A 21970-nucleotide genomic window follows, 5' to 3' on the forward strand; every position below is an offset into this window, starting at 1 on the left:
ACCAGCACTTTGTAAGAGTGGCAGATAAAGGGCTGTCATGGAGGTTAAGCCCAGGAGGGTCCTGGGGGTGATAACCACATCCACAGAGTGAATCCTGCAACATCCGAGCCTGGGAGGAGGGAGCAGTGCCTCTGTGCAGTTCTCTGCTGTTCACTTTTAATTGGGTTGAGAATAATGTTATGTGCTTTTTAAGGAGAGAGAAAAAAAAAAAGTACACCTATGGTTATTTAAATTAAAGAGACTCCTGGTCTTCTGTGGGAGCTGAGGGAGGAGGGCTGCTGCAAGAGGGAGAAGGGTGCTGACCCCTGGGCTCTTGCAGGGGGTGGGTTTGGTGATGGAGGGGCAGGTCCCTGTCCCCACCTGTGCCCCACAGGCAGAAGAGCTGTGACCCAGCCTCATGCTGAGCCACAGCTTGGCCTGAACTAGGAGGACAAATGCCTGCAGGGTCCTCTCACAGGGGAAGAGGAAGGTGCGTGGATGTGAGTCCATGCTGGAGCAAGCACCTTCCCAGCCAGTAACGATTCCCCAGCCTTGGTGTGTGCAGCAGGAGGTTTTATTTTGGTACAACCCCTGCAGCATGCTGTTGCCCACATGGCACACAGCTCATCCTGCAGCTCCACTCTAGGCAAGAAGGAAGGTGTTGTACCATGTCTGTGGTGTTTGCTCTGCTGTACCAGTGTCCTTGGGCTTGAGCAAACAGTGCTGGCGGGGAGGTAGGGGTGTGTGCCGCAGACTGACAGCACCGTGGCTGTTGAGTCTGGGAGGGACCAGCTAACTCAACACCCGGTGCTTGTGCCAGTGTAAACACCTGGCTGTGCCAGACCTCTGTTCCCCAGTCCAGGCATGCAAAGGACTGTCCCTCCTTCCTTGGTCTCACCCTGTTGGCAAACTGAGTGGCACAGGTTGTCCCCGTCTGATCTGTACTGATGATGGGAGTGTCACAGGGAAAGGTTTTCTATTAAAGGAAGTGAAATCAGATTCTCCGCACCTTCAGGCCCCAGTAAAAGCATCACCCTTGTTGCTGCTCTGCGGGGCACAGGGATGGCGCAGAGGACTGCAAGCAGGGACAGGTAAATTCAGAGCAAGCTGCTGCAGTGGCCACGCTAAGCAGCGGTGAGGCCCAGCCACCTCCAGCACTTCCGGAGGGAGGCTGGTTCCAGAGAGCAGAACAGGAGCTGCAGGGATGGGCACCCGCTCCCTGTACCCAGCCAGCGCAGCACCTCTGAGGGGAACAGTCACACCTGTCCCCTGCTCTGATGCCCGGCTGGGGGCTGTCCCCTCTGCCACAAGCCCTTTTGGGCTGTAGCCCTCCAAACGCGGGGCTTGTCCCCACCTTTTTTGGGTGGGAGTAGGCAGGGGGAGCATGGCAGGGGGCAGCTGTTCTCTCCGGCCAGGTCCATGCTCCGCTGGGCAGGCAGCGCAGCCAGCCCTGTGCTCCCTGGGAGCCCATGTGCCAGGGTAACGCTAAGGAAAAGCCCAGTAAAGCAAAGCACCACACGGCTTCGTGTACAGCCAGTCTCTCTGGCACAGCCGGACAGGCACTAACGGCATGAGGTAAGGCATTTATTTTCTGCCTCTCCAGCAGGAAGGGGGTGAGATGCTGAGGGCTCAGAGTCCGGTTTGGAAGTAACGGCGTGACCTTTGATAAGGTGAGCTGGAAGAGCAAATGATGGAGATGCTGATGGGAAACCAGCCTTCTGCTACCCTGTGCCTTCCTGTAGGTGGTGTGGCTCTGTCCCCAGCCTGGGGCCTGCTCCAGTTCCTCGGGCGCTCTGCTAGAGTTCATTCTTGCAGGAACCTGGGAAGATGGAAAAAAAAAACCAACACCCAAACAATGCAGCGATGCTGTTAGCCAGGGTTTCGTTTGCCTCTTTCCCCAAGAAGGATGAGGTTGACCTCAGCCTCTCTGAGCATCACCCACACTTGCTGCTTTCCCTTTGCCAAACAGCCCCAGGCTGGCTCTGTCCTGCCACATCTGGGAGCGTCACTCTCGCCTCCCCGGTGTGCCACAGTCCTCGCCTTGGCCTGGGAAGGTCTGAGCGAAGCGTCCCAAGGCACGGACGACAATAACACTGGCTGTCCCAGGATGGAAGGCTGGGACCAGCCTGTCCCCACTGCAGACACAGCCAGTGGCTCTGTGTGACAGTAATTGAAAGCAGGTGCTGCTGGTCCCCAAAGTCCCCAGTGCCCGGGGGGCTCTGTGGGCTGGGGAAGGGACCGCACGGGGCAACTGTGGCACAGCGACATGCAGTTGTGAGCCTGTCGTGCTGCTGACTGGCTGTGTCACAGCCAAGCATTGCCAGTCTGTGCTGAACTGCAGGTAATTCAGACTGAGAGGGGCTAAAACATTTCTGGCTTCAAGAGATCTGACCTTGTGCCTTCACTGCTGGTTTAAAGGAAAAGTTTTTCAGTCCCTACACACATCCCCACTGGGCAGATAATTGGAGAGTGCGGTTGTGTCTCAGCATTCATTGGTGACATGCTTCACAAGGCACAGAAAACGGATGGCTGCTTCACTCTCTGTGGGATGCCCTGCAAGCCCCAGTGCTTGCTGGAGTACGAAAGGACAGGCTCATGTCCTCCAGGGACTTTCAAGACCATAAGAGGGACAAAAACAAGTTTTGCTTGCCAGAACAGGCTTGGCAGAAGTTAATTTCAGGACTTAGGAGTCATCCCTTGGAATAAATCCATGTTACCTTGTGATACTGCTCACATTCCTTGGTGCTGTCACTAATAATATGTACAGGGCACTACTAGGAAACTCTGTCTGCTGGAACACTCGGTGGTTCTGATGATTACCCCTTTCTGAGATGTTTTTTAAGTGTCTATTTGCAGCTATTTAGTCTTCAAACAAGTTCTTTGAAGTCTTTTATATCTAAGCCATTACTGCAGGCAGTGAACTGGGACTGGATGTGCCCTGACACAGTTTCCCCTTAGACTTTCCACCCCTCTGCCACGAGCACCAGGCTGCTGCTGCTGCTGCTGCACACCAGCTCCTGAGCTGGCCCAGCCATGCCTAGTTTCTGGGCGTGTTTGGCTGGAATTAATGGGAAAATGAGCTGCAAAGAGCTGCCTAACAAAATAAAGCGTTATATGGTTTGTGCTCTGCTTTTGAGTCAAGCTGCAGTGCTCCAGAGGGCTCTGCACACACCTCAGGGACCCGAGGGGACACTGCCCTGTCCTGCTCTGTGGTGCCGTGGGGACACAGCGGGCAGGACCCCCTGCCTTCAGCCATTTCACACATGACAGCTCTCACCAGCCTCCCTTCTTCAGTCTGCTACTTGCGAGACCCTCTCTGGTCCACTGCTTGGCAAAGGACTGGTCTGTAGGCTTCAAAAAGAAATGCCTAAAATTTCCCAGGCTCATAAATCTGCCAGCTTCTGCATGCTCCCTAAACTTTCCTGATTGACTTTTTGGACAGTTAATTTCCTAAGGGCTGGAGTTCCTTTTCTAAGGACTAAGTTATAACGGTACAGGAAGGGAATGCAGCCAGCGAGGGTGATGACTACATGATGTGACCCGCTGCTCAGAGTGGGCTGTCTCTGCCTCAGAGCCACATTTCCATGTGCCGATCTTAGGATTTTTGGCTGCTACAAGGGCAGGCAGTCAGATGGTGCAGCCATAGAAACAGCTTTGAAATTAAGCTAATGGGCTGTTTGTGTTCATCTTTTATTAATTACAGGCTGCTGAGCTTGAGGGAGATATAGATTAATAATGGCATATGTGTTACTGATCTCGTTGGCCCACATCTGCTCACTGTGGCCGGTGTGGGAGGAGTGACATACTTCACCCCTGCTTTTTCCAGGCACTTACATGTTTCCAGCCGCTCCTCAAGGAAAGAGATCTGCTCACTCAAGGAGTCAATTCTGTCCAGTTGTTGGAGGGAGTGGGACAGCCGGCTGATGGGGTCTGCGCCGACGTCCTCCGGTGCAGATGGCATGAGGTTATGGAAGGGGGCCAGCACCAACTGCAGCTTCTGCAGGGAGAAGGGGAGCTGTAAGTGTGTCCTCCCCAGCCAGGAGGACCACCCAGCGGGACGCAGCACACTGCTGCCGGGGTGCACCCCACCGGGGCGGCACGCCGAGCGGCTCGTGGGGCTTTGGTTGTGTTCAAAGGGTCGCTGGGCTGGAAGAGCTGCTGCATGGGCGCTGCTGCAGCGTGCAGCACAGCTGGGATCGCTGGGGCCTGGGGCCAGCACAACGTTAAAAATAGAACCGGGGCGGAGGAAAACCCTGGCTGCAAACAGCCCCGGGTGGGAGCTGGCTGAGTGCGGTCTCGTGCTGCAACAGGGCAGGGGAGGCAGGACACGGCAGGGCCGAGGTGTGTGCTGAAAGCTCACCTGCTCCAGCGCTTCCACTCTGCTCTTCAGGTCTTCCATTTCTTCCTTCATTTCACTGGGAGGACCTGAAAAAGTGACCAAGAGAAGGTCATTGAGTAAAAGCCCATTGCCTGGGGTGAAGCGGAAGGTGCTGGGGAGAGACATTGCTGCAGGGCTCAGGCCAAGCTCTGCTGCTTTCTGCTCCCCTCCTAGTGAGCCCCCCAGGTCTGCCCCGCCAGGACCAGCCCTCAGAGCATCAATTGGATCCAATGCCTGCTGCAAGCACTGGCATCTAATCCTGCTGCTAACGTGCACAAGCCTCTCCTTGCTGCTGGAGTACCTGCAACGAAGTGGGGAATTTTTCAGGCAGTGGGGTGATGCTTAAAGGATAAGACATCTGATGAAGCCTGGCCTTTCGTGCCCATGTTGTCAGATTAGTGGGCATCCGGGTCTGCCCTGTCCCAGGGTGTGCACAAAGGATCGTCCATGCTGAGGGCCCTGAACAGGGGATAAAGGCAGGTGGCTTGTGGGGCACGTGCAGACGGTGCCCTGGTCTCCCAGGCGTTTACTGCATGATGCCTGTGCTGGCCACAGCGCATTATTACTCACGGTACGAGTTTGAAGTGTCACAGCGCGTACCAAAAGTAATAATGGGCCATCACCAGCGGCGCCCGCCGCTCCTCATGGCTCCGGACTTGCCCTGCAGGAAGGATGATGATGATGGAGAGAACAGCCATGTCCCAGACACCGCAAGCCACAGCCAGGCTCTGTCACCCTTGCAGACAGACCAGGGGCCGGATTTGTGCACAGGAGAGGTTGTTTGGGTGGTAGAGGGACTCCTGGGTCACTGAGAATAAAGCTGAGGGGTTCTGGCTGTCACCCCCCCTCCTGTCTTGTCATTCCTGCTCCAGCCACCCTGCAATGCTGAGTGTTAATCCCAGCTTTCACTGAGGGCCCCGAGCAGCCAGGGGCTGAAACGGAGGGACAGGTTACCTGCTTGGCTGAAGGTTTCGGGCTCGGGCGCTGGCACCAGGGGCTGGCACGCCTTGTTGTCGGCAGTGAGGCTGAAGCCATCCCGGCAGGCACAGCGGTAGCTCCCAGCCGTGTTGACGCAGAGCTGGCCGCACCCGTGGCTCTGGCTGGCACACTCGTCCATGTCTGAAACCACAGCTACAGCTCAGCGAGGGCAGAGGTGGTGAGGAGGCACTTACCAGGGGCGAGGGGCGCGCACGGGCTTAGGCACAGTGAGGATGCAATGGGACCCCAACAAGTGCCCAAGCCATGTGCCCCAAACAACTGGCATTTGTGCTGGGCACAGGTCTGGGTGCTGTCAGCACTGCAGGGTGTGAGCAAAAGACCTGCCAGTGCTTTTGCACCCGGCTGGAGTAAACCTGGGCCAACCCCGAGGGGGATCTGGCCTCCTTCCCTCTGCCCGCTCCCCTCCACAAAAGATCCAGAAACAAAAGCTGTGGTCAGAAATGTCCCAGCTCTGGCCAAGCGGGCGCAGGCAGCGCTTGGCTCTCATCCTGGATTTATGGCCGGGGTTTTGGTTCCAGCCAGCTGTGGCGAGGAGCTATCAGCCTTTCAAGTGTGTACAAAACCCAGTAACCTCTCCTCACACGGGGGAGTTATTAAAGCTGTTCCCACAAAGCAAAATGAGCTGAACCGCTTCCCACGCCCGGGTGAATCTGTTTTAGGCAGTGGGAAAATCCTTTCCCCCCTGCGCTGGAGCCGGAGCTGTCAGCGATGTGCTCAGCCCTGCCTGGCCCAGCATGGGTCAATGCCACACACTCCTCCCCTGCCTTACTGGAGGGTGGAAAGCCGGGAAATGCTGTGGCAGGGGTTTGGACCATGCTGCCTGATTTCCCTGTGCTCTGGCAAGGAGCATCAGGCTGCTTTCATGCTGGAAAAGAGCTCGGTGCCTGGAGATCACCAGGCTTCTCCTCCACCCCTGGATATTTCCAGTTTACAGATTTAGTCTCTGCAGTAAATGGGCACCTTAGTTTACAGCAAGAGTTTACAAAGCCAGGGACATGGGTGATTACAAATATGCAGTCTCAGGCCCACTCCACGAGTGCGACAGCTGCTCTGCAGAAAGGCTTTTGCTGGCTGCACAGTTGCGGCAGAGTGCAGCCTCTGCTCACGCTGACCCAGCACAGAGCAGCAGCAGAGAGGCAACGTGGATGCCAGGGCTGCACAGGAGGGCTGGGAGCACTGAGGCAGCCACAGGGAGGTCAGAGCTCCCCTGGGAGCTGAGTTTCCCGTCCTTTCCTGCCCAGACCATCAGGCCTCACTGCCCTGGAGCAATACGTGTAGGTGTGCACGTGTGCGTGCGGAGGGGTAACACACTGGTTCCCCTCTGCGGTCTAAGTAGCACCAGGCATGTGCCAAGGCTTGGTGAGGAGCCATGGTGCTGGTCCCTGTCCCCCCCCCCAAGGGACAGGTCCATGGGCAGAGGACCCCCAGAGCCCTATGGCAGCCCTGTGGCTCCCAGAGAAGCTCTCGCAGTGGCAGTGGGGCAGGCCCGATGCAGGGAGCCCGGAGGGGAGCAGCATGGCCAGTACCTGTCTGGCAGGCTTGCCCTGTCCAGCCGGGTGGGCAGGCACATCTGCCGGGGAAGGTGCAGCTCCCGCCGTTCTGGCATGGCACCCAGCAGAGAGCTGCAAGACAAAACACAAGAACAGGCAGCTCTGGGGGTCCCAAGCTCCCTCCCTGCCACCGTGGATGCGTGTACACACACAGCATGTACAGACACCCCAAAATGCACCCCAGCACCAGCCTGTGGGCAGGATGCTCTGCCCCAGCCCTGCACCGGTGGAGGGGTTGACTTGGCTGGGGTGCACAGGTCACAGGATGGGTGGGAAGAACAGGACCTCGGTTTTGCAGCCTGGAAGAGGCCGAGACGCCTGTGGCCGGCACAGGGAGGGGGGGCGACAGGCAGCAGCGGGTCCTGTGAAGCCTCTGGTGCTGTGCTCTGAGCTCATCTGGGGATGGACTAGCTCCTGATGTGTTTTGCATTTGTTTTGTGTTGTACATCACAATTGCCTCCTGAAAGCATTTCTCTTCCATTACCACTGATTTATACAGCAAGGACTTACTCATTTTATTTATCCTCTGGTAACTATAAAGTTAATAAGCGATCCCAAAGGAAAAAGGCCTGCGAGGCAGCAGAGAAAGGCTGGGAATTAATCACAAATTGAACCGCATTTGGTTGTGACACCAAAAATTTAAATGCTTTCCTACAGGGAGAATCTGCCTGACAGGCAAAGTGCTGGTGAATAAGAGAGCTGGCTGCTGGGGCCTCATCCAGGGACATGAGCTACCCGGCCCACCGGCCTGGGGAAGGCCGAGCGCTGGCACCGGGGTGGCACGGCAGCCTCTTACCTCTGTTGCAGCTGAGCGTGTGGCTGTTAGCCCTGCTCCAGCCGGGGCAGCATGAGGCCACAGGCTGGGACATCTGTTTGTACGCCTGCCGGTAGGCAACCCTGTAGATGGTCCTGCAATGCAAGGATGGAGCTGAGCTGGGTGACGGAGCATCTGTCCCCCAGCCCCCCATCCTGTTGTGGGTCAGCCCCCCTGCGCTGGCACCCCCTGCCTAGGGGCAGGAGCCTCTTTCCCGTGGATCAAGGCAGGACTCCCCGCTTCCACAGCCCCCTCGGGTCGCTGGGTCGGATCCAGCTCCCTCTGAGGGAGCAGGTCCGTGGTGCAGGCAGCTGCCCTCACCTGTAGGTGCTGCAGAGGCGGTGGCCCTGGCAGGTGGTGAGGTAGGGCTGGTACACGGGCTGGACGTGGGACTCGGTGTAGGCAGCTGCCTGGCTCTGCGGTGTCGCGGCACAGACTCTGCGGCTGAGCAGAGGGGAGCAGATCAGACACCGGCTAAAAACCAACCCACTGCTTCTCCCTGGGGCAAAGGCGCTCCACCGATTTACACCAGCTCAGGGCACGGCCTGACAGTTCCTCTCTACAAAGGGCTATTTAAACGGCAACAGCTAATTGCCCAAGTGACCCAGGAGGCTACTTCAAGCTGTTTCAGGGCAGCAACACAAAGCTTGAGCACTGCAGGCTGCACGGCCTCCTCCTCCCCAGCCCCTGCCCGAAGGCGCTGATGCCTCCTTGTACACTCACCCGACACAGTCCCTCCATCCCAGGGGAGCAGTCAGGGCCCAGATTTAGGGGGAATTTACTCAAAGCAGTTCTCCTTCCATTCATCACCTCCCTTCCCCTAGAATGACTCACTTTCTGGGTGGATTTTTCCTTTCTGAGACTTTTGCACTCCTGAAACGGATGCCCCTGTGGTCACCAAAAAATTGATGATTTCACAGGAAGGGTCAAGCTCACCACAAAACAGTAAAGGCCAGATGAAAGTCGCCCTCCAGTCCTCCTAAGATAACTGTGATCCAGTCAAAAACTTTCCCAAGGTTAACAGCCAAAGTGGTCTTGGTAAAAAACTCTTTTTTTCAACACTTTCCAGCCCAAGCAGGTCAGTCCCACTGAGAAACTCATCTACTCATCTCAGCCTCCCAGCCCAATTAGAAACTAGAATAAAAAGCCTGGGAATTAGCATGGACATCAGATGGCTTCCATTAACTTCAGAAAACTCCTCTCAGCCTCACTGATTAATGCTATAGACGATGCAATTTTTAAATGGCAATTGTTTGCTTTGCAACATTTAGACTAAAGCTATAGCTGCAGCCTGTGCGTGCGAGCAAGGAATTCAGCCTGTGGTTTTAGTCATGACCAGAATGCAAAAGGTTTAATGCTAGAGGAGAGTATTTCAACGTAAAAACAAACTGCAGAAAATGTGAGCTGTATCTGGGGGGCGGGTGCTGAGTCGAGCTCCTTTTGGCTGTGCAAGAAACTGGGGCACTGAGCTCTGGGCTTGCTCTGGCCCAGTGGGAGCTGAGCTGTGCCTGCCCAGGATGTGCTGGGATCCAGGGCGCCTTGTCAGACCCAATTCCTGGAAAGAGAAGGGGAATCACAGGAGCTGCCACTCCTGGGCTTATGGGACCATGGACCGCAGCTGCCGCAGCATCCCAGAGAACACAGGGCACAGCAGGCAACAACCGCTGGGGCTTTCCACCCCTGCATCTCCTGGACAGTGCATCCCCTTAGAGCTGGGAGGCAGCATCCTCCTTTGATGGCTTGTTTGCAAAGCTCGATTGGTGTGATAGCAACATTGCACACATATTTTTCTGCAAGGATGTGCTTGAAAGACACAACAATAATTCATGAACAGCTCAGGGCCTGATTAGCTTTTGACTCTCCCACATAAAAAGCTCAGAGTGTCTTTGTGTCCTCTGCACGGAGCTAAACAGAGCCAGAGCATTTTCTCTGAGAGGTTTTTTTGTTTCCCTGACAAAGCAAACAACCAGCGAAGGGCTGTTGAGCCTTTTCCCACCTCCCTGCCAGCCCGGTGAGCTGCCTGTGCACATGAAACCCGGCTGTCTGAACAAGGGCTCTTACCACACTGCACCTCACTGTGATGTGCAGATGTGCACACCTGAGGGATGCAGACTAAATGGGGGCTTACCCTGCCCGGGCAAAGCCATCTGTGCTGGTCACACTGAGGATGAAGAGGAGTCCCGAGATCAGGGTAGCGATGCAGTGCATGTCCTATCCGTCCCGCGGCACCCAGGGCTGCGCGGCACAACCGAGTCTCGTTCTTTGGTGGGATGCGCTGGCTCCTACTGCATGTCTCACCCTTCAGCGGGGAACCCTGCAACCGAGAGAAAAGCGGTGTGAACACACCGTGTCGGTCCCAGCCGGTGATGTCTGACAGAGCCGTGGGGTCGGGGTCAGCCCCCGCTGCCGGGATCAGAGGGACAGTGCTGGGTCGGCACAGGCCCTCCGAGGGCAGCACAAGGGGCTGGGGCAGGAGCACACTTGCTGGCAACAGAGCAGTGTGACATGCTAAAGCCCAGGGGGAGCGGGGACACAGCCATTGCCAAGTTGTTCCCGTGAACCCCTGGCAAGGCAGGTGCTCCTCCAGGCACAAACCCACTTTGCCCCACTCAGTTCAACAGCGATTGACCCTGGGGGGACGCCTGGCCCAGCACACAAGAGATGCTGGGGGCCACACAGTCACTTCTTGAGGGGCAGGGAAGGGACCTGTGTCGCATGAAATACCCTGCCAATTCCAGGCAGCGAGGGCAAAACAATGGCCCTTAATTTCTTAATCCATACAGCATTGTAAAGCTGCTTTTCCCACCACATAACACACTGAAATCTGATCTTCTTCTCTTTAAAATACAAGTTCTTGCCAGAGAAAAGTGCTGTAAGGGCCATATGTACCGTCTGCAGAGTCAGTACTGACTTGCAAATAAAGAGGCTTTGATTTTCTAGCAAAGGAAAAATATGAAACGAGGCTGAAGATGGTCAATAACAGTATCTAATTTGAACAGTATCTAATTTAAACAAACCAGTTGGCCTCCGGATGGCAGCAGTTAAAGGAGGAAGAAATAAAGAAAGCCACCTTAAATATATGCCAATTAAAGAAAGAATCAGTTTTTCTAATTAAACTTTGAAAAAGGAGTGGCTTTACAGGGAGGCAACACAAGAAATATCCTTCTGAAACTGCAAATATGGTGAGCTGCAAATAAACATTTTAAAATCCCCAGGTGATATGCAGTGGGATTGGGCTGGAGAGTTGCAGGCTCATCCTCAAACTTCTTTGGGACAATTCCTAATGCCAAGTCAAGTTGTTACGGATAACCATTCCAAATCTGCAGACCCTGCAGGTCTCAAAGCCCTTCTCCAGGGCACTCCGTAACATCTTTTCCTTTGTGCAGGTGAAGAAACCCAAGGCACGCAGAGGTGAAGACCCGCATCTGGAGAGAAACCAGCCTGGTGCCTTCCTGCCCCTTAATATCAAATATCTTGTGCTTATTTCCACGCAGTGATAGCGCTGAGCAAGGCGGATGGCTGGCTGAGCAGCCCCTTCCCCTCCTCACCCAGCCCGGGACTCATCTCAGTCCACAAGCAGGGCACGTGTCTCTGCCTGGATGAGCAATAGGGAGGATTTTTGTCACAGCAAATTGACCGTATTGTTATAAAATGCAATCAGGACCTCACTCAGTCCCTGAACTTGGCAGAAGCTGAGGGTCTGGCTCCAGGTCACAACACACCCACCCTGCTCCTACCATGGTACCAGCTATTCCCATGCAGCTGCAGCCCAGCAGGGAACTGCAGGTGCCCAGACCCATCTTCACCTCCATACAAGCCCAGCTTTGAGGGTATAAGCATGATTTTGGTGATAAAAGCCTGTAGTCCTCCATTCTCCTCCCAACATAACAATAAATTTCATCTTCTAATGATTAATATATGGGATCTCCACCATCAGGAAATGGAATCTTGGTCATTCTGCAGGAAGGATTTAAAAATATAGTGAAGAAACTTGCTTTCTCCCCAGTCCTCCTGGAGACATCCCAGCGACACTAGTGTGCACAGATGGGCTAACTCCCCACTGCTCAGCCAGCCAGCTTTTCCCAGGGCTATACTGGGACACATATTTTCCTTACAATCACAGATGCCCAGACTAGCGGTGCTTCTCCAGAAGTCTCTTAAGTCAAACTTTGCCAACCATCTCCATCCTCCCACAGGATTCCCGTGACTGCTGTGGGAGCTTTCCCTATGGGGAAGGCAAGAAACACAGGGCACAAGTCTAAAATATACAGTTTGGTTTTTTGCTTTGAAATGGAGCAGCATTGCCCTACCTCAAGTGGTCACAGTGTCCCTCTGGGTCATAAAATTATAGTTGCTTCATACCAGAAAAAGTTTCAAAAGTGGAAACATGGTAGTCTATACTTGTCTTTTTCATGAATTTATGAAAATCAGCCTCTTTAAAGCCACAGAAGATCCTCCAACCTGTTGCCTATTCATTACCTAGTCTATTCTAATACTCTTAAAGCCCACAACTTAAGGAAAACCTTTTCATGCTTAAGAAAACAAATCCAGAGTTTTTTGTCACTGCCTTTCTAGTCCCTGAAATGAAGACGTGAAGCCCCATGGTCTGGCAAGTGAAACTATGTGGGTGCCTCTGAGCTTGTGCTGTTTCAGGGGGGCAGCAAAGTCTCCCCCGTGCTTCTGTGATCTGGCGGTCCCTCTCCCACCAGCCAGAAATGTTCCCATAACTCTCCTAAGTCTGCTCTTGCATAACTGGCCGCAGCAACCAACGGGAAAATACAACCCACCGTGTGAGCGAGCAGTGTTTTGTCCAGCTCTTCCCATGAAACCAAGGCTAAAACTCCAGCTGATGGCAGCAGCAGGAATCGGGGTCTGTCTGCCAAGGGTTGCAATGAATCCAGTCCCTCAAGAGGATGCAATTACCCTCACGGGAACGCAGCAGCAACAGCCTGGCCTGGTTCTACAGGTGAAACTGCTACTCCCAGCTGTGCACTGGATCCGGTCTGTGCACTTAGAGCCAAACCCTCCTGGAGAGGGTCAGCAACCACAGCGGGGAGATGAGCCAAACCCTCCTGGAGAGGGTCAGCAACCACAGCGGGGAGATGGATTTTCCCTTACAAACACCTCCAGCTGTCCCCTGCGCAGGCTGGGATGCAGGCACCGCGGGGCACAGCCACAGGGATGTGGGTGCGGTGGAGCAGGGAGGGGGACACGGCGGAGCGGGCTGCGGGGATGCAGGCGCCGCGGAGCAGGGTTGCAGGGACACGGGTATCACGGAGAGGGCTGCGGTGATGCAGGCGCCGCGGAGCAGGGATGCAGGGACACGGGTACCTCGGAGCGGGCTGCAGGGACACGGGGACGGAGGACTGGGCTGCGGGGACACGGGGACGGCGGAACGGGCTGCAGGGACACGGGTACCACGGAGCGGGCTGCAGGGACACGGGGACGGAGGAGAGGGCTGCGCGGACACGGGGACGGAGGAGCGGGCGGCGGGGACACCAGTACCGGGGAGCGGGCTGCGGGGACACGGGGACGGCGGAGCCCGGCGCAGGGATGCGCACCCCGGCCCGCAGCAGGCCGAGCCCCGCTCCCCGGGCGCTGCTCCCCGCGGCAGGCGGAGCCCGGGCACTGCCCGCAGCCCCGCCGCCGCCGCCGCCCCGGGGACACCTCCCGGGCCGCCCCCCCCCCCCCCCCGCCGCCCCCGCGCTCCCCGCCGGGACCCCCGGGCGCTCCCGCTGCGGCAGTGAGTCCCGCTCTGCGAAACGTCCCCCGCCCCCCCCGTCCGTCCCCGGCGGAGGATGCGGCCGCGGCCCCCCCGGGCGTGCCGAGCGCGGGCGGCGCCCGCTGGGACTCACCGGTGGCGGCGGCGGTGCCGGAGCCGCGGAGTCGCCGCCGCGCCGCGGCCCCCCGCGCATTTCCTCCCCCGGCCCGAGCCGGTCCCTCCGCCCCGGCCCAATGAGCTCCCGGCGGGAGGAAAGCGGAGCCTCCCGGCCGGGGGGAAGCGCCGGGGCCCGGGGAGCCTCCGCCTGCCCCCGCCCCGCCGGCCCCCGCCAGCCGCCACCTGCCCCCGCGCCCCCGCCGAGGTGCCCCGGCTCCCCGGGGGACACGCAGCGACAGGGCAGGACCTCCCAGAGAAGTCTGGTCCTGCGGAGGGGACAAGCAGGGACAGGGCAGGACCCCTTGGAGAAGCCTGGTCCTGCAGGGGGGACATGCAGGGACAGGGCAGGACCCCCTGGAGAAGCCCAGCCCAGGGTGGGGACACACACTGGTGTTTTGCCCCATATGTTGTCGCTGCCTTGCTGGCCCCAACTGAGATGGGATTGCAGGGGTTCCCTGCCCTGGCATTGATCTGCAGCCTTACCTGCAGGCTCCCCACGGCAGGCTGCACCCCACAGCACTGCCAGCCCGTTTCTGCATGCCCCACACTGCGAGGATGCAAGACCCTGCCCCCCCCGCCCCCTTCCCCAGATCAGCTTGCCTGCGTGGGCAGGGGATTAATGGCAGGAGAGGGAGATCCCACCATAGCCCACAGCCCCTTGTCCAGGGGTGTTTAGACTCCCAGTCCATCACCAGTGCAGTGGCCAGGGCAAATTTCTTTCTTTTTGCTAAAAAACCCTGTGGTTCTGCACTCCCCAAGAGGACATAATCTTTCCCTAGGTTGCAGACCTCACACGCCGCACCGGTCCATAGCATGTCCCCATGCCCTGTTAGCCCCCCACGAGCTCATTACAACAGCAAAGTCCTCCAGAAGCAGACAAACTGCCAGGACAGGGAGGCTGGTTTGTAGCGAGCCCTAAAGGATGCTTAAAGGATTCCCTGGATCCCCCCTTAGCTGTGGAGCAGCCTGAGGATCGACCCGGAGAGCCACCCAAAGGCACCAGACAGCCCCACGCAGGGTGAAGCCCTGCTGGCTTGCCAGCACCTGCCCTGGGACAGGCTGGGCAGGCCAACCCCCCAGCTGCCTACAGGCTTCTTGTGTTAAATGCCCAGTTATTTATCAAAGCGATTTCTGCAGTTCGGTTTGTGCCAAACTGCCACTTGTTTTGTCTGCATTTTTCTCTGGGAAATTAGAGTACAGAGGCTTATTGTTTTTCAAATGACTTAGGCGCCTGCCCATGCACAGAACTAGCCTTAAAGATAGCAGGGGTCTGATGTGCGAATGAATGGCAGGATACAACCCCCTGGGAATATTTGTTCCCATTAAGCTTTGCAATTTTTTTGAAAGCATGTAAGCATTTAAAGGAATTATTTACCAGTTAAGCCATAATGGCTCCAAAAGAGCAACTGAGATCACTGGCCCATCCCCTGTATTTCCTAATGGATATGCTGAGGCTGCTGTTGAACTGGAGCTGCCTCAGGTCGTGCTGCACCCTCCAGGGAGGCTGATGGGTGCCAGGTGTGTTGGCATGGGGCTTTCGGGTGGACGGGTGTAAAAGGAACATAAACTGCTTTGGTGAGATCCTCCCTGGGGAAGGGAGCAGAGCAGAGGGGGATTGGCTCTGGCACATGCTGGTGAAGATGGAGCTTCATTGCTGGGAGGACGGAGCTCAAGGGAGATGGGATCCCTCCCAGCAGCAAGGAAGAGGCTTGATGATGCTGGTGGAAGTGCAGCACCGTGTTACGCAGCATCTCACAAGGCACAAACATGTTTGCTCACTGTCTGGATCCAGCCTACCTCTGGGGAATGGTTTCAGCTCACTTAATCTCATAAGCATGAAGCACAGGCAACTTTTCCCAAGAGTCTTGAAGGGACGGCAATTATCTCATTATGCAGAAAGTGTTATTGTTTTTTCTGGTGTATGGGGGAGATGATCAGAGCCTGATACCCAACTTGTCTAATAATTGCAAAATGCTTTTGGAAGCCAATGGAAAGCTCCTCCATCTGACCATACTGAAAGCACAAGATTTAATTTTGCCGCCAAGACACTCACCTTATCCGTGGTCCTCCATCACTTGCCCTGGGCAGGGATCCTTTTCTTAAGGAGCATCTTGATTTCTTACTGTTAGAACAGAAAAAGCCTGCTGTTACACCCCCCTTGTCATGCAGGCAGAGATCAGTGACTTGCTGATGTGGATGGACCTGGTGTGGGGTTCCCTGGATGCTCCCAAAGGTCCTTGCACAGTGGGGTGGAGGATGAAAGTAGGATCGTGGCCACAGCGTACCTGTGTCTGGCATTGGCACACAGCTCACACCGCAAAGGCTCGATGGTGTGCCGGAGAGGCACGGACACTGTGATAGCCGTGGTAGGGCACGGAGAAGCCCATGCCTTCCCTGCTGTGCAGTGCAGGCTGCACAGTGGGTGTTTTAGGAGCATCCTATGGGTCCTGATCCTCCCCTTGCTCACACAAACTTGCGGTGCAGATCACCTTGCTGTGACACCCATGGGAAAGGCCAGGCAGACCCACAGTGCCTTCATACCCTTTGGGGTTCAGCAGGGGTACAAGCAAAGGCTGAGCAGGGCAGAAGCCCTGGTTCCACCTAATGTAGCTCCAGGGCTTTGCTGACCACTCAGCTATCCCCTCCAGCTATCCCCTTCCTAGTGCCCAAGGCTGGGATTTTCCAAGAGCGCAAGAGAACAGGGTGCCCCATTCCTGCTTACACTCTCCTGGATGTACCCAAGTTCCCCTACACTGATTTGTGATCACCCCCCCTGTACCCCAACGCTATATTTTACCGTTTTCAGTACACACACACACATGCTCATTTAAGAACAAAGACCCCTAACTGCCCAGGCAACCTTTGCACAGAGTCCCTGGGATCCCAGATGTAAATCTAATGGTGAGAAAGGGGATTAATCTGTTGACACCCAGCATTCCTCATGGCACTCATCCTTCAGCCCCTTGCGGGACAATATGACCCAGCACAGGACTGAGCATGCCACCTTTCAAGGTCTACGTTAAAGCCTTCTCAGCCATGACACAATTATTTCCTAAGTGCACTGCAGCATTTTAAAATTCTGCAAGTATTTTAATTGCAAAATGTTTGCTTTTCAGTTCCATTTACTGGGTCAAATCTTTGCTCAGGCAAGTGCCCATGTCAGCTGCTTAAGAACTGCATATAGCCCATTAAAAGAGCATTTAATCCTCTGTTCTTAGGGAGGGTTCAGTGTCTTATATGCTAATATTCATTATGCTGGGAGGAAATCCCCCAGGACGCTGCCTGGCAAAGTTCCCTTGAAAGCAGAGGAGTTATGCCAGTTCAGAGAGGGGGAAGATCAGATCTGTTGGCTCAGTTAGTATCGGTGTGATGAGCTTCCGACAAAGGCAGTAAGGGATTTTGGCTCCTGACTGCAAGTCTGTCTGAATTTGAAGTCCTCCCTGGACCAGCGTTTTACATGTTTCCTCCAAAGCTTTCTCCCTTGAACACTAGAAATGTACTCCCACGACATCTAATATTAATGCTTGTCTCCAGGCCAAGAAAGAAATGTTTCTGCCCAGCCTCCCTCTTAGATTTTACAATGTCGAAATCTCCTTGTCTCTCACTGGTTTTACCAGCAGTGTGAGCTACGAGGCATGCTGAGTGCTGGCCCGGAGCAGGTCTCAGGCTGAGCACCAGGCTGGCTGCGAGGGGGAGATTTTCACCTCCCTCCCCATTTCCTAGAGCCCGTCCTGCAGACCTGTCAAGCACATCGCACCCGCCTGGGCAGCGGCACCAGATCTGACATCACCCTGAGAGCATCCCTAGTGGATTGAGGGCTGGAGGTGTGGGCTGGGCTGCCAGCCGGTTCCCTGCGTGGTAGGTGAGCTCGGAGGGTGTGAGGGTGTCTGGGGCTGGGGTGAGGGGGCTCAACTTTGCTCTGGTTCTGGAGGCATGAAAAAGGAATGATTAACAGAGGAAAATTAATAGGAAATCAGCACTAAAGTCCCACATCAGGAACCTTCTCTTGAGAAAGGAGCACTAGCAGCCCATCACGGTAAATGGGAGATGCCCAAGCATGTGAACGCTTCCCCAGACTGGGGCTAGAGATGCTGAAGTGGCAGATAGAGAGAGATGAATGGGGAGACAAACAGAAGAGTGACACACATACAGATGCAAAACTTTTTAACTACTACAAGCCATGGCTGACCCCATACCTGCTGTGTACAATGGGCTCTCACTGGCCTCTGTGGGGTATTGCACAGAACCGGAAGCACTTGCTAAAGCAACAGGAATTTTTGGTGCTTCTGAAAAAAGGAGGATTGGCTTTTCCTGGTTTAGGACAAACTCTTCTGCTGAGGCTTTTCATAAAGCTGTTTGTAAACTTTGGAGCAGCCCCTGTTCTACAGACCTCTGTAAGGAAAACAACCTCCCACTATTGTATTATGTCCCATATTGTTCTCGGTTGTGTCAGCTGCAGACCAGTTATCTCAGTGGAAATCTAGAAGCATCCGTTGATGTCAGTGGGATCAAAGCAGGTCAAACCAAGAAAAGTACTTGGCCCATAGCTCTTGGTCTGTCGTCACCAGTTGCCCAGCGCTATGCATATTATGACTGGGATCTGATTCCCACAAAGTGAGGGTTTTTTTGCCTGAGTAAGGACTTCGCAAGCATTAAGTATCTCAGGACCGGACCGATATGTTTATAACTTAAGGTGACCGTAAAGACATACAGCAGCCTAGCTGTAGCTGTGCAAAAACAAATGTGTGAGCAGGACAACATCCTGTAGCCAGGTTTATTTTCTCTTATGTGCACACAGATGAGTTCTTATTTACATTTAGGCAGTAATAGCTGCTGCATAGAAGCTGGCAAGTGATTAATCTCACCCAGGAATAAACCAAATTTTGCAGCTTTTTATGAAATTTCCCGGAAAAAAGTGGCATTAGTCATCAGGGAATGGTCCTTCACCCCACCATTCCCCTCTGCATTTTCCCAGTGAATCACTCCCCAAGGAGCGCATGGGAAATGCAATGGGAAAAGCTGTGAGTTGCACGCACAGCTCGGTCCCTTCATCACGACCATCCCAGTGAGCAGCTCAGGAGGGAGCATTTCACACAAAGCTGGGGTTTTGCTCCAGTTATCCTTCCCTGTCAGAAGAAAGTCTCCAGCTCTGGAAACCTGCACTGAGCAGAGCTCCTCTCTGCAGTCACCTCCCAGGCTACGGGCAGGATGGGAATCCAAGTGTTCACTTTGGGAGAAAGGATGGAGAGTGAAACAACATTTCTGATTGTCCTCTTCTGTTTGCAGAGACCCTTTTCTTTCTCTGTCTGGTCTGAAACCTCAGGTTAAATCTTCCCTTGTGTTTTGCCATGCCCTTCTGGTGCTGATGTGACTGTGAGTCAGGTTCGTTTACTCTAATTTGTTGCAGTTTGTAAATCTGCCTCCCCAGAGCCAGCCCCATCTGCAGCAGTTCAGTCTGGGAAATGGCTCAAATGAGTGTGCAGCCCAGATTCAATTTCTCTTCCTTACCTCTAGGGAAACTTGTGCAGAGCTGGTAGTTTAAAAGCATAGAGGGGGACTAACTCAATCAGCAGAATGAATGCTAGATCACAGGGAATAACATTAAAAATCTGCCAGGGCAGACTCGGTGTTTTCTGCTTCTACCCCAAGGAGAGGCGGATTTTTAAGGAGGCTCAGAGTCCAGCCACCACATCTGGGCTTCTGTCTCGCACAGCTTCCCAAGTGGTGGCAGAGCCTCCCAAACCACTTTTAAATTAATTTTATCACTGACAAAGCCTTGTTATTTCTCCTTATGTTTGATTCTCGGCCCAGTGAATTGATTCGGTGAATTTTAGACCCTAGGAAAAAGTATGCTGGATTATTTCTACCAAAAGCCATTCACTGCCGTGGACCTACTTCATATTCCCACACAGCCAGTGCCTGGTATCCCAGCTGCTCCTATCCACAGTCAGCCTTTTATCCCCAAATACCCCAGATGCCTCACTGAAAGCCTCCTGCTCGCCTTGTGTAATGCCACAGATTAGGATGGTGGGACCCACAAGCCTGCAGGTATCTGAAAACAGATAGCATGCAAATCGCCCAGCTCCACGGGTATCAATTTGAGAGGCTTTGCTGAGCTCCTGGCACGCACACCCCGGCACGCTCCAGGCTCGGCCACCAGCCAAGGCAAGCCTCAGGTCTGCAGGAGAGCAGGGATGCTCCCTGCCCACCTGTCCTGCCCCTGTGCAGGGGCCAAATGCTGCCGTGGTGCAATCTGAAATCAGCAGCGTGGTGTCACGGTGCGGGGTCCCGCCATGCCAAGGGTGAGTGGCACCACCGTGCGCTGCACGTGGGCAGAGGCAGCGCAGGTGGAAGGATGAGCAACATAGTGGTATATCAAAGGTGTTCAGAGAGCAGGCAGATGGAAAAAGAGAATGAGTTATGGGAGGGAAAGAGATTTGCTAAGAATTTCCAGCTGTCTCACAGGTATTTGTGCAAGTGTATGCAGCCTTCCTTTACATGCACAGGAGGTAAGATTTACCTTCTGAGTTCTCTGCTCCTGGAAAACAGTCTGAGTGCCAGTGAGGTGAATTAAAAATAGTAATTCTGCAAGCTGGGCTCTGCTCTGAGCAAAGTGGTGCTGGAGAGGCTCCTCGGCTCGGCACGTGACATGGCTGACAGCAGAGCCAGCCTCGCTGGGAGCAGCCGAAGGATGCTTTAAAAATCCATTTGCTCTGGCAGCCCTTTCCCAGTGCTGTATGTCCAACCGGCCCCCAAGGCTCCCGCCATCGTCTCTGCCTGAGCAGAGGCAAAAACCCACCTGGAGCTCACAGGGTCCGGCCTGGCGAGGTCACACTCCCACTGCCCCCAGTGCCAGCTCCCCATCCCGTCCCACCCACCCCATCCCTGCTGCCGTGATGGCTGCGGCTCGTACGGTACCTGCTCCCCGCCGTCCCCTGCTGCGCCGGGAGCAGCCCCACCGCCGTGCTCCCCCGTGGCTCCCGGCGGCCATCCCTGCCTGGCCGCCCTGGCTCTGGCGGGCCTGGGCACCCACCTCGCACCCCCGGCATGGCCGGCCGCCGGCCGCGCACAGGCAGGAGGTGGCTGCTGAGGTGGAAGGGCGGCTTTTTATGCTTTTCTTCCTGTATAAATCAGGCCGGGGATGGACAATCCCAGACAGGACTTCCTGTGTGTGTTGTGCGCTGATAACGGGCGCCACGAGGAGAACAAACACGGCCGCCCCGCACCCGGAGGGGGAGAGGGGCCGTGGGGCGGTACCCCCACACCGTGCCCACCAGGGACAGCCACAGGGTGCCAAAATGCAGAGGAGGCAACCACGCGTCCCCAGGGACATGGGGAGGGAGAGGGCTGCCCGGCTGGGCTCCCTGCCTGCACCTCACACCAGGCCCAAGATGGCTGCTGCCCCCTGCCCTCCTGCCTCACTGGCGTGGGGCACATTTCAGCAGCGCCCACCCAGGCACCTCTCATTCCCCCTCAGAGGGGGTGGATGGGGTCTGGTGGGGTCCCCCACAGCGCCAAGGCCTCCCTCACAACCTGTGCCAAGCATGGCAGGGCTGGCGGCCATCTTAAGAGGGAGCCATGTTGACGTTAGGCACCAATGGAGCTCTTTTGGGGGTATTTGTGATGCCCTGAAATTTGGGTTACAGCGCAGCAGTCAAGTCAGTTTGTTGGATGGCTTGTCATCGCTGTGACACTGTCCCCGTGTCAGGAAAGAGTGAGGTACATGGCGTTTGGGCCACTAAACCTGCAGGACATCACCCAGCAAAGATGGTGTCTTCAGCGATGGGCACTAGAAAGAAGTGTGGAAACAACCGCCCCAGCGCCCTAGTTTTCAAGACTATTTTGATGCAAAGCTGATTAAGACTTCAAATTTAATATGTCTGTATGTGTGACTTGGAATAGTACAATTTTAAGTGGAATGTGAAACTCTCATCCAGACCATGCTAGGAAAGGAGATGGTTTGGAACATGAGGGCTGTGGCGGTGGGTGCAATCAGGCTGCCAAGCAAGCAGCCCTGTGGCTGCCAGGCCATTGCTGCCTGCAGGTGGGGGCAACAAGACCCCCCCAGAAGCCTGTACATCTTCCTTCTGTCCTGGCAGAGTGCACAGCATGGGTCTGGGGACATGTGTCATCTGGGGCTCCCCTGGAGCAGAGCTGCAGCCCCAGCTCATGCCGCACACGCCTGGGTCCTCCTGATCTGGGCAGCACAGAGTGCTTGTGCGCAGGCTTACACTGAGCAAAGGATTACTCCCACCCTTATTCAGCAAAGTATTACTCTGGGCAAGTCCCCTGGGAGTTGCAAAATATTCTGTGTTTATTTATATAAATGCATGACTAAAGAAAGACCCCACTTGTTTTCCTTGGCAGACCGG

General features: G+C 55.3%; 2 protein-coding genes across 6 annotated transcripts; one reads left to right on the forward strand and one right to left on the reverse strand.

The window, feature by feature from the left end:
• Nucleotides 1–1549: 1549 nt before the first annotated feature.
• On the reverse strand, nt 1550–20703 carry EGFL7 (EGF like domain multiple 7). Of its 5 annotated transcripts, XM_080400864.1 has the most exons (10): nt 20517–20698; nt 15652–15720; nt 9849–10034; nt 8042–8164; nt 7703–7815; nt 6883–6978; nt 5312–5476; nt 4340–4404; nt 3814–3976; nt 1550–1798 (listed from the first exon to the last, which is right to left on the reverse strand). In XM_080400864.1, the coding sequence occupies exons 3-10, from the start codon at nt 9926–9928 to the stop codon at nt 1776–1778; spliced, it is 828 nt and encodes a 275-aa protein (XP_080256990.1). In that variant the 5' UTR covers nt 9929–10034; nt 15652–15720; nt 20517–20698; the 3' UTR covers nt 1550–1775. The 5 variants fall into 5 exon arrangements, with proteins under 5 accessions (XP_080256990.1, XP_080256986.1, XP_080256987.1 ...); XM_080400860.1 differs by having other exon boundaries at nt 1550–3976; nt 20517–20702; XM_080400861.1 differs by lacking the exon at nt 20517–20698 and adding an exon at nt 20119–20444 and having other exon boundaries at nt 1550–3976.
• Nucleotides 10042–13679, forward strand: LOC308069932 (uncharacterized protein; the record flags this gene model as incomplete). The annotated part of the gene is made up of 2 exons (XM_080403085.1): nt 10042–12725; nt 12771–13679. Exons 1-2 carry the CDS (start codon nt 12342–12344, stop codon nt 13677–13679), a joined length of 1293 nt encoding a protein of 430 aa, XP_080259211.1. The 5' UTR covers nt 10042–12341.
• Nucleotides 20704–21970: the final 1267 nt, after the last annotated feature.

This window comes from Falco punctatus, assembly GCF_963210335.1.
Source record: "Falco punctatus genome assembly, chromosome: 9".
Classification (NCBI taxonomy): Eukaryota; Metazoa; Chordata; class Aves; order Falconiformes; family Falconidae; genus Falco; species Falco punctatus.